Here is a 15,790-nt window from a genome sequence, read left to right as displayed (position 1 = left end):
ATCTTCAGCAACTGTCAGAGTCCCTGAAAAGGAGATTCATCACCGTTTTGCTGTGATTATATATTCATCGTGTCAAATGAAGTTTCCATTTGTGAGAGGGACAGGCCAAATAACTCTTCTCCTGCCTGCAATCAACCTCCAGCATCACGGCACATTAATCTCTCAAAGTCAGCCTCATGGAGCTCCACGGGAGGTAAGATGGGAGCCCGTGGGGCCCGCCCGTGCTCCCTGATCCACTCATCCTCACCTCTGGGCCCAGCATTGCAGCAGGGTCTGTAATGGTGGACATGACCTCATTGATCAACTCAATGGGAATATCCCCGACCACTCTGGGTCTCTTGGCCTCCTCCAAGGAATGAAGGTCATTCATTTTTCTCTTCTCTCCTACAAGAACAAATGCCAACATGTAAGACAGCTCATGTTTTAAACACAATCAGACTGCAGAAATATCTCCAGGTAATTCTCTGTGACCCAGAATAATAGAGGACAGGGATAAGCCACTTACTGAAAAGCAGAGAAACTATTCCTATCCTTTTTGGCCACCTCTTCCTCAGCCAGCTTCCTGCCTCATCTCCCTTTCCTTCCTCCCCCCAGCTGGGAAGACCTGCCAGAAAAGGAGCAGAACTCACAAGTTTGGATTTCACCCCCTTTCAAGGTCTGTCCTTTTGTGGGACGAGGAAATGTTCTTGATTTTTTTTTTCGGCTTTTTTTTGGAGGGCAATTGAGGTTAGGGACTTGCCCAAAGTTATATGGCTAGTAAGTGTGTTAAGTGTATGAGGCCAGATTTGAACTCAGGTCCTCCTGACTCCAAGGCCAGTGCTCTATTCACTGTACCACCTAGCCAACCTGTTCTTGATCTTATGATCATAGATCTAGAGACAAAAGTGACCTTGGAGGTCATAAAGTCCAACTTCTTTTTACAGACAGGGAAACTGAGGCCCAAAGAAGATAAATGACCTAACCAGGGTCATAGATCAAAGAAGTGTCCTAGGCAGGATTTGAACTTTGGTCTTCCTGACCCCAAGTACAAGGAAAATAGCTTGAGGGAGTAACAAAGCAACAGACTGTCTAAAAACAATATTACACCTTATATTCATTCACACAGCCTGCTGAAGTCTGTAAACGGTTTCACACACATTGTGAGAGGTACACACATTGCGCCTTATACAACAGCCATATTGGACAGGTACTATCATTTTTCTCATTTTATAGATGAAGAAACGGAGGCTCGGGGATGTTATGTGATATGACAACAAGAATACAAGATCACAGATTCGCAGATGGAAGGAACCTTAAGGATTGCCTAGTCTACTGTACTCATTTTACAGATAAGACACTGTGACTGATCCAAGGTCACATCAGCAGTATCAGAGATGAGACTGTAACTGGATTCTCTATTGCCAAATCCAGTGTCTTTTCCACGGTACTACAGGGATCCCCTTAGTGTCAGAGGCAACATCAGAATCCATATTTCCCTTACTTCAAGTCCTACCTCCTATCCACTATACCATTCTGATCCTTAATAAAAATTAATAAAATGTTCAACTGCAAAGAGGGGACAAAATGGAAAACATAATGCAAAACAAGAAAATTAAATCCACTTTGGGGTTTAAATTGGGAAAACTTCTAACAAATGAGTTCCAACAAGGAAAGTGTTTCCCCACTCTTCTCTCCTTCCCATTCTAGGTTAGAAAATAAATAATAAAGGATGTCTCTCTGGTAAAAGAAGGAAGAGGATGAGGGAGGGACACAAGGGAACCCAGGAAATGGAAAAAACAAAGCTCGATCAAAATCTACTTTTTAAAAAGGAATTCAAGACAGAGACCACTTAAAAGTAAGTTGCAGAAGAAGTCACTGACTCTACTTTCTGGACAAGGTTTTGGAGCTTTGAGGATTGTGTTTCTATTTACTGTTTATACAAAGGAACATTGAAATCCTTATTTAGCATCTAGAACAAGGGTGGGACTCACCCTCCCCAGGGCACACTGCTACACACTGACCTTCTCACCAGGGGCCAACACAACTCAGATTATCTGATTAGTTTGCCATTTTTCATCTTGGCTCAGTCCTTTCTTAACTATTTCCTAATTTGTCAAATGAGGGTCTTTCCATTTGGAACTGGAGGGGAGAAAGGTTAATTAGAGGCAGGTAGCACATGAATAAGACATTTTTAAAATACATAGGAGCATATGGTTCCTCATTGCAGTGTAGACCTAGTTTTGGTGAGATCGGGTTAGAGAGGATGCAGCTTTTGGAGCAGAGTTCCAAGTACTTACCAGAACATTCACTTCACCACTTAGCTGCCCTGTTCTTGATCTTATTAAGGTCATAGGTCTAGAGTCCAAATCACAGTTTTACCAAAGTTCATTAACCTTGCTAAGATAAGTCACTTTCTTTTTTGGTCAAATTTGCCAATCTGATATAATGGCAAACAAGTGCCCATCAATTAAGGAATGGCTTTACAAATTATGATACAAGAATGCATTGTATTGCTATTGTACTATAAGAAATGATGAAAGGAACGGCTTCAGAAAAACCTACGAAAATGTGTATGAACGGTGCAAAGTGAAGTGAGCAGAGTGGGGAGAACAATAGTAACAATATGATAAAGCTTTGAAAAACTTAGAAATGCCAATCAATGCAATGACCAGCCATAATTCAGGAGGATCACTGATGACACATACCACCCAGCTCCTGAAAGAGAGGTGAGGGACTCAGGGTGTAGATAAACAAATATGCCTGATCATGTATAATTGTTACAAGGAGTTTCTTCCCCCCCATGGAGAAAGGGAAAAATAGATTTTTTGTTCATTGGGAAAAATTAATTTAAAAAACTACATAAATGAACCAGTATTTGGAGGGAAAGGGGAAAAGGAAGGAGGAGGAAGAAAAGGTAGAAAGCAAGAAGAAAGAGGGGAGAGGAGGAAAGAGAAGAGGAGGGGAAGAAGAAGATTAATAAAACTTTTAAAAAGGGCATTCAGAAGGTAGTACAAACTACAGCAGGACAATTTTGTTACTACCTTATAAAATTCAAAATAAATATTTTTTAAAACTGTAAAGGAAATTCAAAGGATTGTAGATAATCCTTTTTTGTTTGTTGTATGTTGAAATGTTTTATATTTGCTGAATAACTTCCTAATTAAAAAAAAAACAGTCCATCACTAAACAGAAGCAGGTAAGCAGAGGAAGTCGATCTACAGTTGCAGTTTGCAAAGCTCAGTCAAGGAGTCAGGCGATATCCCTGCCAAGAGGGCAGGGCCAGTTCCAACCTCAGTCTCCCCTGAGGCTGTTTGGGCTCAAACAGAAGAACCTTCCTGCCACACAGACCCAGGCCTTTAGAGGAACAAACACAGAGCAGTTCACTCCTTCCAGGCAAAAGGCCATGAAGAAAAATAAGGGCCCAGGATGACTCTGAATGAAAGAAGCTCCTGGTGGTGCCATCATCAAAACACAGGGTCTGAAGAGTAGGGACAAGGAGGAAGAAAAGGGGAGAAGGAACAGACATTCATTGGTCCCCCCAGATTCCTTCACTAAGTGGGAACAAGGAGCATTCTGATCCCACTTAAGTTCAAAAGCTATGCTGAAATAAAGCATCTTATGAGAAAACATATCTTTTGATATTAACTTCTAATATCAGGCCTTTACTCTGCTTAACTCAGTCTACTTGTCAGGCCCTGGGGATGCAAAGACAAAAATTTACCACTCCCTGCCTTTAAAGAAGTCATAATTTATTGGGGGAGGGAAACAAAATGCTACAAAATGTGTGGTTTCTGAGGGTGAGGGTGAAAGTGCTAGCAACTGGAGGGATCAGAAAAGGTCACTTGTCCCAGGTGGTATCTGAGCCTAGAGCCAGGGCTCCCAAGAGACCGATAAGGACCAAGAACATTCCAAGCCTGAGGCAAAGAGCGGGAGAAGGGGTGAGAGGGAGGGGGCAGATCGGCCTGGAGATGGGTGGAGGCACGTGAAATGCCCAACAGAAGAGTCTTCCTCTTAGTGCTAAGATCCTAGTGACACTCGAAAGCTTTGAAAACAAGGACAAAAAGGCAGCCTCTGCCTGGGATTCAGAGCTGAAGGCTGCCCACAGGAAGAGAATTTCTTCTGACATCTTCTGCTACCACTGCTGGCTTCGTGTCTCCTGCCCCCATGCTCATATCCCCCAGTGTCCCCGTCCTACTTCGCCCTGGGGAGGAGGGCTCCTCCTTCTGCTGGTCAGCACCCACCAGCTTCTCCTAGATTTTTGACAGTTTTTTCCTTACTAAGCAAAAAAAAAAACCCCACTGTCTAGTCAAACTGGGCTGCTCACCATTCATCACTAACACAGCTCCAATTTTTCATATAAGTGGCTTCTTTCACGTTATTTCCTCCTACTTGCAATGTTCTCCACCTCCCATTCCCTAGCCCTGCTTCAAGGCCCAGCTCAGATGGCACCTCCTGCCAGAGCTGGCATCCCTAATGGCCCCATCCTCGGAACTCATCACACCCCCTCCCATAAGTCTCCTAAGCACTTACTGCATTTTACTTCACATTACGCTGATCTGCACATTTTGTCTCCCCTGTTTGACCTGCTAGCTCCTTAAGGGGCGCAAAGACAGTACCTTCATCTTTCTATTTCACCTTCTCTTGTCAAACCGGGCTCCACACACAGTAGGTGCTTCTGGTGCTGAACTTAGAGTCAGGAAGACCTGAGTTCAAATCTGGCCTTAGACACTACCAGTGTGACCTGGGGCAAGTTACTTCACCCTGTTTGCCTTAGTTTCCTTATCTGTAAAATGAGCTGGAGAAGGAAATGGCAAACCACTCCAGTATCTTTGCCAAGAAAACCCCAAATGGAGTCATAAAGAGTTAGACTCAATAGAAAACAACCAAAAAGTCGATAGGATCCCAGGATTTAGACTGGGGTGGGGGGGAGGGACCTTGGGAACCTTTAAGTCCAAAGCCTTCATTTTAGAGATGAGATAACCGAGGCCAAGAAATGAAAGTGACTTGCAAATAGTCTCACATGGGAGAACCTAAGTCTTCTGACTCCCAGCCCAGACACCAGTGCAGTGCCCTGTATGTGGTCGACCCTTTCTCATTTCCACCACTGTAAAACTCCAGGACTAAAAGGTCCATTTTCCTCCGACCCTAGGGTTGCTCTGTCAGTGGCCACCAAGACCCTGAACATCATGATTTGTATTTAAAAACCAAAGAAGACTACCTAGGTCATCCAAGTGACAGGAAAGTAATAATCCAAAATCCATCAGCTCACCCTCCCTCTTCTGGATTACCTCGGTTTCCTTCAAGTCCAGAAGAGACTTTGCAGGCAGGACTCATGCTTCCTCCAATTGGCTGCTCCAGAGAGGAAGGGCTCCCATTGTATGACACAGTCCTGGCCACAGGAGGGGGGTTGATGACTGCAAAAGAAGAAAAGAAAAAGGTCAAGTGAGAGTTCACTGATGCTAATTGAAGTCCGTATGTTCACAGGCCTCTCGTACCCAAGGTAAAATGGCAATCCCTCTAGTTTCATAGGTCTCTTTTCTTTTTTACTTTGGAGGCAATTAGGATTAAGTGATTTGCCCAGGGTCACACAGTGAAGGTCAAGCCTCTGAGGCCACATTTGAACTCAGGTCTCCCTGACTTCAGAGACAGTGTTCTACCCACTGTACCACCTAGCTGGCCCTTCATGGGTCTCTACAGTATATGCACATATGCATGTAGCATGTGATACCTACACATATGTGCATACCCATGTTTATATATGTGTATACATACATGTTTTGTGTATCACTATTTCTCTTTGAAATTAATGAATAAAATGTCCCTCCAGTATCAAAGTTATATTTTAAATAATCATCAAGGTACTAATAACTAATATTTGTATTGTCCTTTAAAGCATTTAAGGTTCTTTACATATATCCCCTTATTTGAGCCTCACAACCATCCTGTGAGGAATGTTCTATGATATTATTATACCCATTTTTAAAATGAGGAAACTGAGTCTTGGGAAGGTTAAGGGACTTTCCAGTATTACACTGCTGGCTTAATCTCTTGCGACTTGAGCTCATGTAGGGAAGAGTGGAAAACAGGAATTCTTAGAAGGAAGCTGGAAACACAATACAGCACAGAGAGAAGTCACCAGAGGATTTGTCCTCTAACAAGTCAAGTGAGTTAATAATTGAAGCAGCAGGCAATTATCCAAGTTGATGGGGAAAGCCACAGGATGAAAAGAAACGAACCCAAACCACAGCAAGACATCTACTAATCCATCCTAAGAACAATGCCATCTGAAGAGCCCCTTAAAGCTGGTACTTCTGTAAATGCCAAGTATTCAATTCTGTAGAAGTAACTATTACCAGGGCTCATCAAAGGACTGGGATGTTCCCAACCACTCAAATATTCAGATTAATGAGAGCAGCCATCGCTGGCAATCTAGGCCTACTCCAGTGTGTGTTCCTGGGGCAAGACACCTACATTCCCTAGACCCTGGAAAAGGGAAATGGTTGGACTAGGAGGGCCTTCGTTCTCGAAGTCCATAACATCAGGAAGGTAATGTCATGACTTGCAAGTGAATTGGATTTAAGTGAGGGAGGGCTGTGCAAGTCACCAGTTCCACTCTCTCCTTTAGAGCCATCTGGGTCTAGTGGCAAGATATAAGTCAGGATGACTGGAGATGGCCCTGGATGCAGCAGCAGGAGACCTTGGCTTTTTTTAAGGTAAAATTTTAATAGGTTTCAGTTTGACTGAGGCGGTGCCCATTCAGTGATTAAGGCTAGGTAAGAAAAGAGGCAAAAAATGGTCTCTTTCGCCTATTAAAAAAAATCAATCTAGAAGAGAAGACTCTCAAGTTTTCTGGTCAGAACAGAAACAATTGCTACTTTTACCCACTCTGAGCCATCGTTGGTCAATTACCTGAGAGCCAGAGTGACTTAGATTTAAGGCATGATCCCTAAAAAAAGAAATACAGCCCCTAAGCCCCAATATATTTTTACGAGATTTCAGCAATTAAAATTAATACATCTTTGGGCTGAGTACCAAAGGTAAGGGTATGATTCCTTATGTGGATAGAGGGAGAAGAAGAAGAAAAGGAGGGGAAGGAGGAGTGAGGGAAAGAAGAAAGGAGGAAAGGAGGGAGGGAGGGAGGAAGGGAGGAAGGGAGGAAGGGAGGAAGGGAGGAAGGGAGGAAGGAAGGAAGGAAGGAAGGAAGGAGGGAGGGAGGGAAACTGCACTGCTCAACTGGAACTGGCCAGTTGAGTCCCCAGGAGGGCAGCTAACTACGACTCACAGATGGCTGTCTTTCATTCTCAATGACTGCTGTGCCCCTAGTCTTCTAGCCTAGATCAAAGAAAGGGTGATGATGACCACAATGCTATTAATAACTAGCATTTATATAGCACCGTAAGGTTTTCAAAGTTCTTTACATATTTAATCTTTACAACAACTCTGTGAAATTGGTGGTATTATTATTGTTATTCCCATTTCACAGATGAGAAAATAAGTCTGAGAGGTTAAGTGATTTTCCAAGACTCACAGAGCTAATTAAGTATCTGAGGCAGAATTTGAACTCAGGTCTTCTTGATTCCAAATTGTAACACTGTCCTCAGTTGCTTTTAACAGCATTAATGATAATGCCATTAAAAAAAAAATCAAGGTCATAAAATGCTTTGGACCAGGAGTGCAGGGTTAAGATTACATTGCTAGATACAGCTCCAGATCTCAGTTAATCAAAAAATATGTTGGTTTGGGACATACAGTCAAAGATTCAGAGCTGGAAGTTGCCGTTCACCCTCACTACACCCCCCTCGCCCACACACACAGAACATACCAACCCATTTTATTTGATACATGTGGAAAATGAGACTCAGAAAGGGCGTCCATGACATCATCACACAGGTGAAGCAACAGATCTCAGATCCAGGATTCCAGCCTCAGTCCTCTGACCTCAATCCCACATGGGATCAGAAAGATGGTGCTTACCATAGTGCCTGGCACATAGTAGGTATTTAAATCCTTACTAACAGAAAAACTTCCCAAATGAACAAAAGTGCAGCCATAAAAGTTGCACTGGGAGGAATGTCAAGGTTAACTGGGGCGTGTCAGCAATACTGGATTTTTTATTTCTTGGCCTTCTGGAACAAGAGGCCACCTTATGCCCTTCTCCATCACTTCCTATTTACTTCTTGGGGGAGGATGGAGGAACCATGCCCAGTGAAGTACTTTGGGTCAATTCTCTGGGGACGCTTTGCTGAATTTTTTTTTAAGGCCTTAACTTGCATAAAAAGTAATTTCCCCAAAGCATAAAAGTTGGGTCAGTTCCCAAACAAATATGACTTTATTTATTTGGATCTGGGGATAAACATTTCTTTTTAAGAGTCTTGAGTCAGCAGTAAAGAATATTGTGGGTTTTTAACTTCTATGTAGTTCAGGTTAAAAAAAAAAATCCAGCCCGAGAAGAAGAGAGACTCTAAAATGGCCCCCATCCTCACTTAGACTAGATGACCAACAAAGAATCTTCCAGCTCTAAGCCTGTGATTCTAAGATCCTATAATTCACAAGATGGTATTAATAGTCCTAATCTCTTCTGCTGGGTTAACCCAAGGAGGGAAGGATGGAGAAAGTATAGAACATGTGACCATAAGTGGCTGCCCCAGATTATGATGTGAGCAGAACTTTGCAGTGGGTGTAGAGACCAAGCCATAACCCAGACCCAGCCTGAAACTCTGGAGAGATCTTTCATAATGCCTTGCACTCACTTAGTAATTACAGGGTCAGAATCAACACAAAAGTATTTTTACCTTTGAACCGCCTCCCCCCCCCCACACACACACACACAAAAGTCCTATGGCTCCACTGTGATGTTCAAATTATATAATGATTATAGAGTTTGGTCAACCCTAGACATGTTATAAAAATATAAAATATGATGATTTCTTTCTTTGATTTATAATGACAGTAAAATCCAAATTAACCAGCTAGTTGGACACCTCAATTAATTGAATTTTTTGGCTTTAATTTTTGGGAAAGAAGCCAATGACAAGAAAATAAGTCATGGTTAATGGACATTTAACTAAAAATTTTCCACAGAATAGCTTAGAATCAGTGTATATTCAGCCTTGGGCTCCAACTGCCCCTGGAATACTGCTATCAATTAATTCATCAAAAATCACTTATTTATATTAAATACCTGCTATGTGCCTGGGGCAAGATCCTAAGTCAGAAAGAAACACTAAATCACATTCCAAATTCTAAGGCAAAAAATTTGTGCTGATGAATTTTAGAAACACCAAGCAATTGTAATCCAAAGGAAGTGGAACAAAAAAAGGGTTTTCTGATTAACCATCCTGGTTAACTGAAATTTTCTTGTTTTTCTTTATTACAAGAATCAGAAACTAATGCTGTAAGATTTATCACTGAGGGAATAAATAATCCCAACATTTAAAAGACTCAGGTCCTTTGCCAGGCTCAAATGTGGTAGGACATCAAAGTCAACTGGTTCACTGTCCCAATGAGGAAATTGAGGACCAGATTAGCTAGCCAAGTGATGTACCCCAAATCACACAGGTAGCAATGCATCCATACATTCCCATTTCTCTTTCAAACACACCAGGAAAAGGACACCAAAATGGGAGGGTATGCTACCAATGCCAGGCACAGAGCAAAGGGCTAGGTGGCCTAACCACTAATTACACCCAAGGACCACAGAATGTGTTCCCTAGACCTAGGACTTTACTATATTCAGGACAATGAGCATCTTACATCCACGAAGTGGACTCCATGAATTAAGAGTCCGCGATAATAACAATTATCATTTATATAATAATTTGTATAGGTTTGCAAAGCACTTTACAAATACTATCTCATTTGATACTCACAACAACCCTGGGAAATAGGTACTATTATCCTTAAGGAGGAAACTGAGGTAGACAGTAGTTAATTGACCTGTCCGGGGTAACACAGTTGGTCAGTGTCTAAGACTAGATTTGAACTCAGGTCTTCCTGGCTCCAGGTCTAGCGCTCTTTCTACTGCACCAGTTAGCTGCCATGAGAATGATACCATAAAAAGGAGTTTTGAAAGACTTAAGAACTCTGTTTGATTCAGAGATTCACCATTATTCCAGCAACCCAAGGAGTAAGAGTGCTCCTGACTTCCTGACAGAGTAGGATTAGACTGAATATGCTAAGTGATCATACATTTATGAACCTGGCCAATATGGGCATCAGTGTCCTCGACTACAAATTTTTATTAAAAGGGTTTTTTTTTTCCCTTTTGGGGGCCAGGGAAAATGGGGGGGGGGGGGGGGGGGGAATGCTTGTCATTTGAAAAATAAAAATAAGTGAAAAGAAGACTCCACAAGAAAGCTTGTGTGACTGATCCCAGAAAGAGCTGTCCTATGTGCTTCATGACAGGCTCTTTCGTGATCAGACCAAAGACCCTAATTTGTTGCTTAGGCTGGATATATTTATATACCGAAGTCTTTAGAACCAAAATTTCTACGCTTGCATGGTTTATATTTGCACTGATGGATGATGGGCTTGGTTTTCTTCTTTTAAAATACTTCTGGTTGGGGTGGCTAAGTGGCGCAGTGAGTAAGAGAGCTGGCCCCAGAGTCGGGAGGACCCGGGATCCGTTCCAGGCTCAGATACTTAATGCCCATACAAAAAAGAACTGGCCGGTGTAACCTTGGGCAAGTTACTTAACTCCAATTGCTTTAAAAAAAAATACTTCTGGTCTTCAGTTTTCTAAATGAATGACACAAATCAATGCACCATTAATGGTAACAAGTGACATGACTGCATTCTTTTTCTGGTGGTTCTCCACTCTGTGCTAAATGCACATTACCTGTTTGGATTCCTAGCTGACCAGTGTGAGAAGAGGCAGCCAGAAAGTCTGGATCCCAGATAGGTGAGCTCTGGCTATAGACTTCTTCTTCTAACATGGAGAGAAACCTACATACACACAAAAGAGATAACATTAAAGATTAATTTCTTCAAAGATGAATCAAATCACCCTTTGAAGACACCTTTAGGAGGCACAGTAAGCTTTGTGGTGACAGAAACCTAGAAAAAAAGGTGTCCCATTGATTGGGGAGGGAACAAATAATGGTGTATCCATGTGGTGGAAACTAATGCTCCCTAAGGAATGGTGAATATGAGGAACTCTGAGGAGCACTGGAAAGTATGTATAAACTGACACAAGTAAACAGAACCAAGAGGAGAACATATATAAAAGCTACAATAATAATGTAAATGGAATAATGCTGAAAGGAATTCTAACTCTGATTATGTATAACGATGAATCATGGTCCAAGAGAATAAATGATGAAATGTAATTGCTTCAAGATGAAAAAAGATGGTCATCATCTATGTTAGAGGCATTACTGGGGGAGTTACCAATGAATACGATTATTCTAGAAAGCAGTTTGGAATTATGCAATTAAAGTAAATAAAATGCCAATACACAATGACCCATGGATAAATAAACTACAGCATACAATTTAATGGAATATGGCTAAGCTGTAAGAAATGAACGTGACCAATACAGAGAGCCATGCAAAGAATTACATGAACTGAGTAAAGTCAGTAGAGGCAAGAAAACGATGTATACGATGCCAACAAAGTAAATGGAAAGAAAAACCATAAAACAACAAAATCTGAGCACAGGGGAGAAACAATGCATATATTGTCGAGATGTTTCTACTTGTTCATGTTCCCCTTATTATTGTTTTTAAAATTGTTATGCGGAATAGATCATTGGGAAGGAACACGAGGAAGTAATCTAGGAGGAAATTTAGGCAATGAACAAAAGAGAACAACAAAAACTACAAAAAAAAATTCATCTCAACTCGAGGGGATTCTGCCAAATGTTGCGTGTACTGTCAAATGGTGACTGTCAAGCAGGGTTACTTACCAATCCGTGATATAACAAGAGGTCCTTCCCAGATCCCTAGTGAGTCACAGACCGGGCTAAGAACCACATTCATTGGCCAGCTTGATTTTACTGCCTTTTGTCAATTTTACTGATGTGTGACACACACACTACTTCCATTCAGTGATGCTACAGCTGTATTTGCACTCAAAATCCTAATCTTGGCACTCAAGCTCCTCTACAATTGCTAGTCTGAAGCCTATCAGGATGATTTTTACAAAGTTTTATTGATGTCTTTTTAACAAAAAAAAAGTATAATCACATACCCACACAAAGTCTCCATCTCCCCCAAGAAACCTTCTCCTTCAACAAATAAAAATTGTCACACAAGTGCTCACACCTTTGTTTCTGGACTAAACATGTTTGTTTATAAAGGGCCTTGGCTGTATCATCTCATTTGATCCTTGTCAACACAGAAAACATAGGCATTATTATACCATTTTACAGATGATGAAAATGAGGCTGAGATTAGTGATTTGCCTGAGATCACAACATCTACCAAGTGGCAGAGCTGAGATTTGAGGATTCTGACACTGAGTAAACTACATTTTTTTTTAAAGCACCCATATGGGTGGCGTGGTGAATAGAGCACTGGCCCTGGAGTCAGGAGGACCTGAGTTCAAATTTGACCTCAGACATTTAACACTTACTAGCCATGTGACCTTGGGCAAGTCACTCAACCCCAATTGCCCCTACAAAAAGCAAAAAAAATAAAAATAAGAAAGCATTTATTGGCATTAGAAGAAAAAAAAAAGACACTTATCTGCCTTAATAGTAATGATGGTAAATTCTACTTCTGAGCTCTCCAACAAGTAGGCTAACATTCAACAGGTTCTTCTGGAGTACTCAGATAGGAAGGTGGAGAGTGACTGAAGTGACATACACCCAAATTTAGCTCACCTATGGTAGAAACCAACTTAATTCCATTGAGTTATCATCAATTCATGTTGTATTAGGGCAGGACCTGGAGTCTGGAAGAGTCACCTTTCTGAGTTCAAATCTAGCTTCAGCCACTTACTTGCGTGTGACCCTGGGCAAGTCACATAACCTTGTTTGCCTAGGTTTCCTCAATTGTAAATTGATCTGGAGTGGCAAACCACGGGAGTATCTCTACCAAGAAAACCCAAAATGGGGTCATGAAGAGTTGGACACAACTAACAACAGCAGCAGCAAACATGTTGTTTTCCTTTCCAGTGTGTAAATACTGACAGCAGTTGCTGGGGCAGAAGGCAGAGAAGTGGCTGCAAAACTCAAGAGGTTCCTAAACTAGCATCTTGAATTTGCTACAGCAACATGAGCATCCTGGATGGAGTTCCCCGTTGACCCCGGCATAAGCCACAACTGCTTACCTGGAAGGCAAGGGGAAGCCCAAAGTCCGTATATTTGGCATGTGTATATGTATGCTTCTTCCTCTTTTCCAATACCTTTAAAACCTCTTTGGAAACTCATGATATAAGGACATTCTCATGGGAGAAGAAAGTGTGATTTTTTTTAAAAGAATGATTTCTTTAGTTTATCTGTCAGATTTATGGAGAAGGGAAGATTTTATGATGAAACAAGAGGTAGAGAACATTATAAAATGCAAAATGGATAATTTTGATTACATTAAATTGAAAAGTTTCTGTACAAATAAAGCCAATGTAACCAAGATTAAGAGGGAAGTAGAAAATGGGGAAAGAATTTTTGCAACCTATGTCTCTGATAAAGGCCTCATTTGTAAAATATACAAAGAATTGAGCCAAATGTATAAAAATACAAGTCATTCGCCAATTGATAAATGGTCAAAGGATATGAACAGGCAGTTTTCAGAGGAAGAAATTAAAGATATCTATAGGCATATGAAAAAATGCTCTAAATTACTACTGATTAGAGAAATGCAAATGAAAACAACTCCAAGGTACCACATCTCACCAGCCAGACTGGCTAAGATGACCAAACAGGAAAATGATAAATGCTGGAGAAGATGTGGAAAAATTGGAACACTAATGAATTGTTGGTGGAGTTGTGAATTTATCCAACCATTCTGAAAAACAATTTGGAACTATGCCCAAAAGGCTATAAATAATTTCATAACCTTTGACCCAGCAATACCACTTCTAGGGTTTATCCCAAAGAGATCATAGAAGTGGGAGGAGGACCCGGATGTACGAAAATATTCATAGCAGCTCTTTTTGTGGTGGCAAAGAATTGGAAATCAAGGGGATGCCCATCAATTGGGGAATGGCTGAACAAGCTGTGGTATATGAATGTAATGCAATGCTATTGTGCTATAAGAAATGAGGAGCAGGGGCGGCCAGGTGGCTCAGTGAGTAAGAGCTCCGGCTCCAGTGTCGGGATGAGCTGGGGATCAAATCCGGGCTCAGATACTCAGCACCACACCCAGAAATAACTGGCCGTGTAACCTTGAGCAAGTTACTTAACCCTGATTGCTTAAAAAAAAAAAGAAATGAGGAGCAGACAGACTTCATAATAACCTGGAAAGACTTATATAAACTGATGTCGAGTGAGAAAAGCAGAATCAGGAGAAATTTGTACGCAATTACAGACACAGTGTATGTGTGATGACTAATCTTGATAGACTGGATTCCTCTCAGCAAGGTAAGGTTATAAGACAACTCGAAAAGACTCACGAAGGAAAAATCTGTCCACATCCAGAGAAAGAATTACAGAGACTGAATGCAGATGGAAGCAAACTACCTGCTCTCTTTCTTTTTCTTGTTTCATTTTGTTTCCTCTTTCCCATTGTTCACTCCATTGGTTATAATTCTTCTTTACAACCTAACTAATGTTTAATGTGAAGGCATATGTAGATCCTATATTTGACTGCATGCTGGGGGGGGGGGGGGGAGGGTTGGAAATTTGAAACTCAATGTTGTAAACTAAAAGTAAAAAAACAAGTTAATTTTTTTTTAAAAAAAGAACCATTTCTTGAATGTGCAACAAGGGAATTTATTTTGTCTAACTAGGCAAATTTATTACAAGTGTTTTGTTTTTCTTTCCTCTTTTCCCCAAAATGGGGAGTTGTGAAAGATAAAAAAAATAGATTTCTGCTAAGTTAAAAAAATTACATTTTTTTAAAAATAAAAGTTTTTTAACTGTGTCTTGAAAATAAAAGTCGAAGGGAAATATGTATATACTCATATATAAACTTTATACAAATATGTACTTACATACATGTGTATATTATTCTTTCAAAATAACTAGCATATGTGTTTACGTCTACATATATACATATACACGTCTGTTGTGTTCTTTAAAAATAAACTGTCACAGAAGTTCAGTCTCTTATGCAAGTGTCCTCAGTCTTTTTTGAAATATTGGGGTTCCGGCCTCATATAATTATTAGCTATGTGACCCTGGGAAAATCACTGAAATCTGACCACTTCCAATGGGGGAAGGGAAGAAGGAAGGAAGGAAATAAATATTGGGGGTTTTGATGGTTGCTAAAGTCTACAATAAAAAAGAATTAATTTTAAAAGAGCCTAAAAAAGGGAGAAATTCCAAATCACCAAAGAAGAGCCAAGAATAACGATGATTTCATGATGTGGTAGAAGCATATCTCCTCTTCTGATACATTCTGAGCATGCACCCACACTATAACAATCAGTAAACAGAAATTGCTTGCCAGATCAGTCGACATCAATTCCCCTAAAAACCTTCAATGTTGTTATATTCATTGAAAAGGTATATAAAAGGAGAAGTGGGTGGTAGTTTGACCCTGCTATTAGTAATAAAATCAGAAACAGAAAGGGTTAGCAGCTTTTTAGCTCTCCAATCTAAGGCTGCCAGACCCTTGTGCTGGCGCAATAGGACACTGTAATTAGCCAATATCTGAAAGAGACCAAATGGATTTTCAGGGAAGAAGTGTTGCTTTGGAAGGCAGGTCAA

At 40.8% G+C, this 15,790-nt stretch overlaps 1 protein-coding gene across 1 annotated transcript in view; it reads right to left on the bottom strand.

The window, feature by feature from the left end:
- KAT2B (lysine acetyltransferase 2B) overlaps positions 1-15,790 on the bottom strand; it is a 113,935-nt gene that overhangs the window by 28,778 nt on the left and 69,367 nt on the right. Inside the window, exons 7-9 of the mRNA XM_069088464.1 lie at positions 10,817-10,923; positions 5,268-5,393; positions 248-384 (exon numbers count right to left, since the gene is read on the bottom strand). Of these exons, the coding sequence (XP_068944565.1) occupies positions 248-384; positions 5,268-5,393; positions 10,817-10,923 (370 nt within the window). The remainder of the gene's footprint in view (positions 1-247; positions 385-5,267; positions 5,394-10,816; positions 10,924-15,790) is intronic.

This window comes from Petaurus breviceps, unplaced genomic scaffold (assembly GCF_028583685.1).
Source record: "Petaurus breviceps papuanus isolate PSGF00001 unplaced genomic scaffold, PetGlider_PUasm1.0 185, whole genome shotgun sequence".
Classification (NCBI taxonomy): Eukaryota; Metazoa; Chordata; class Mammalia; order Diprotodontia; family Petauridae; genus Petaurus; species Petaurus breviceps.
Note: the sequence above shows the minus strand (reverse complement) of the source record. Positions and strands in the feature narration are given on the sequence as shown.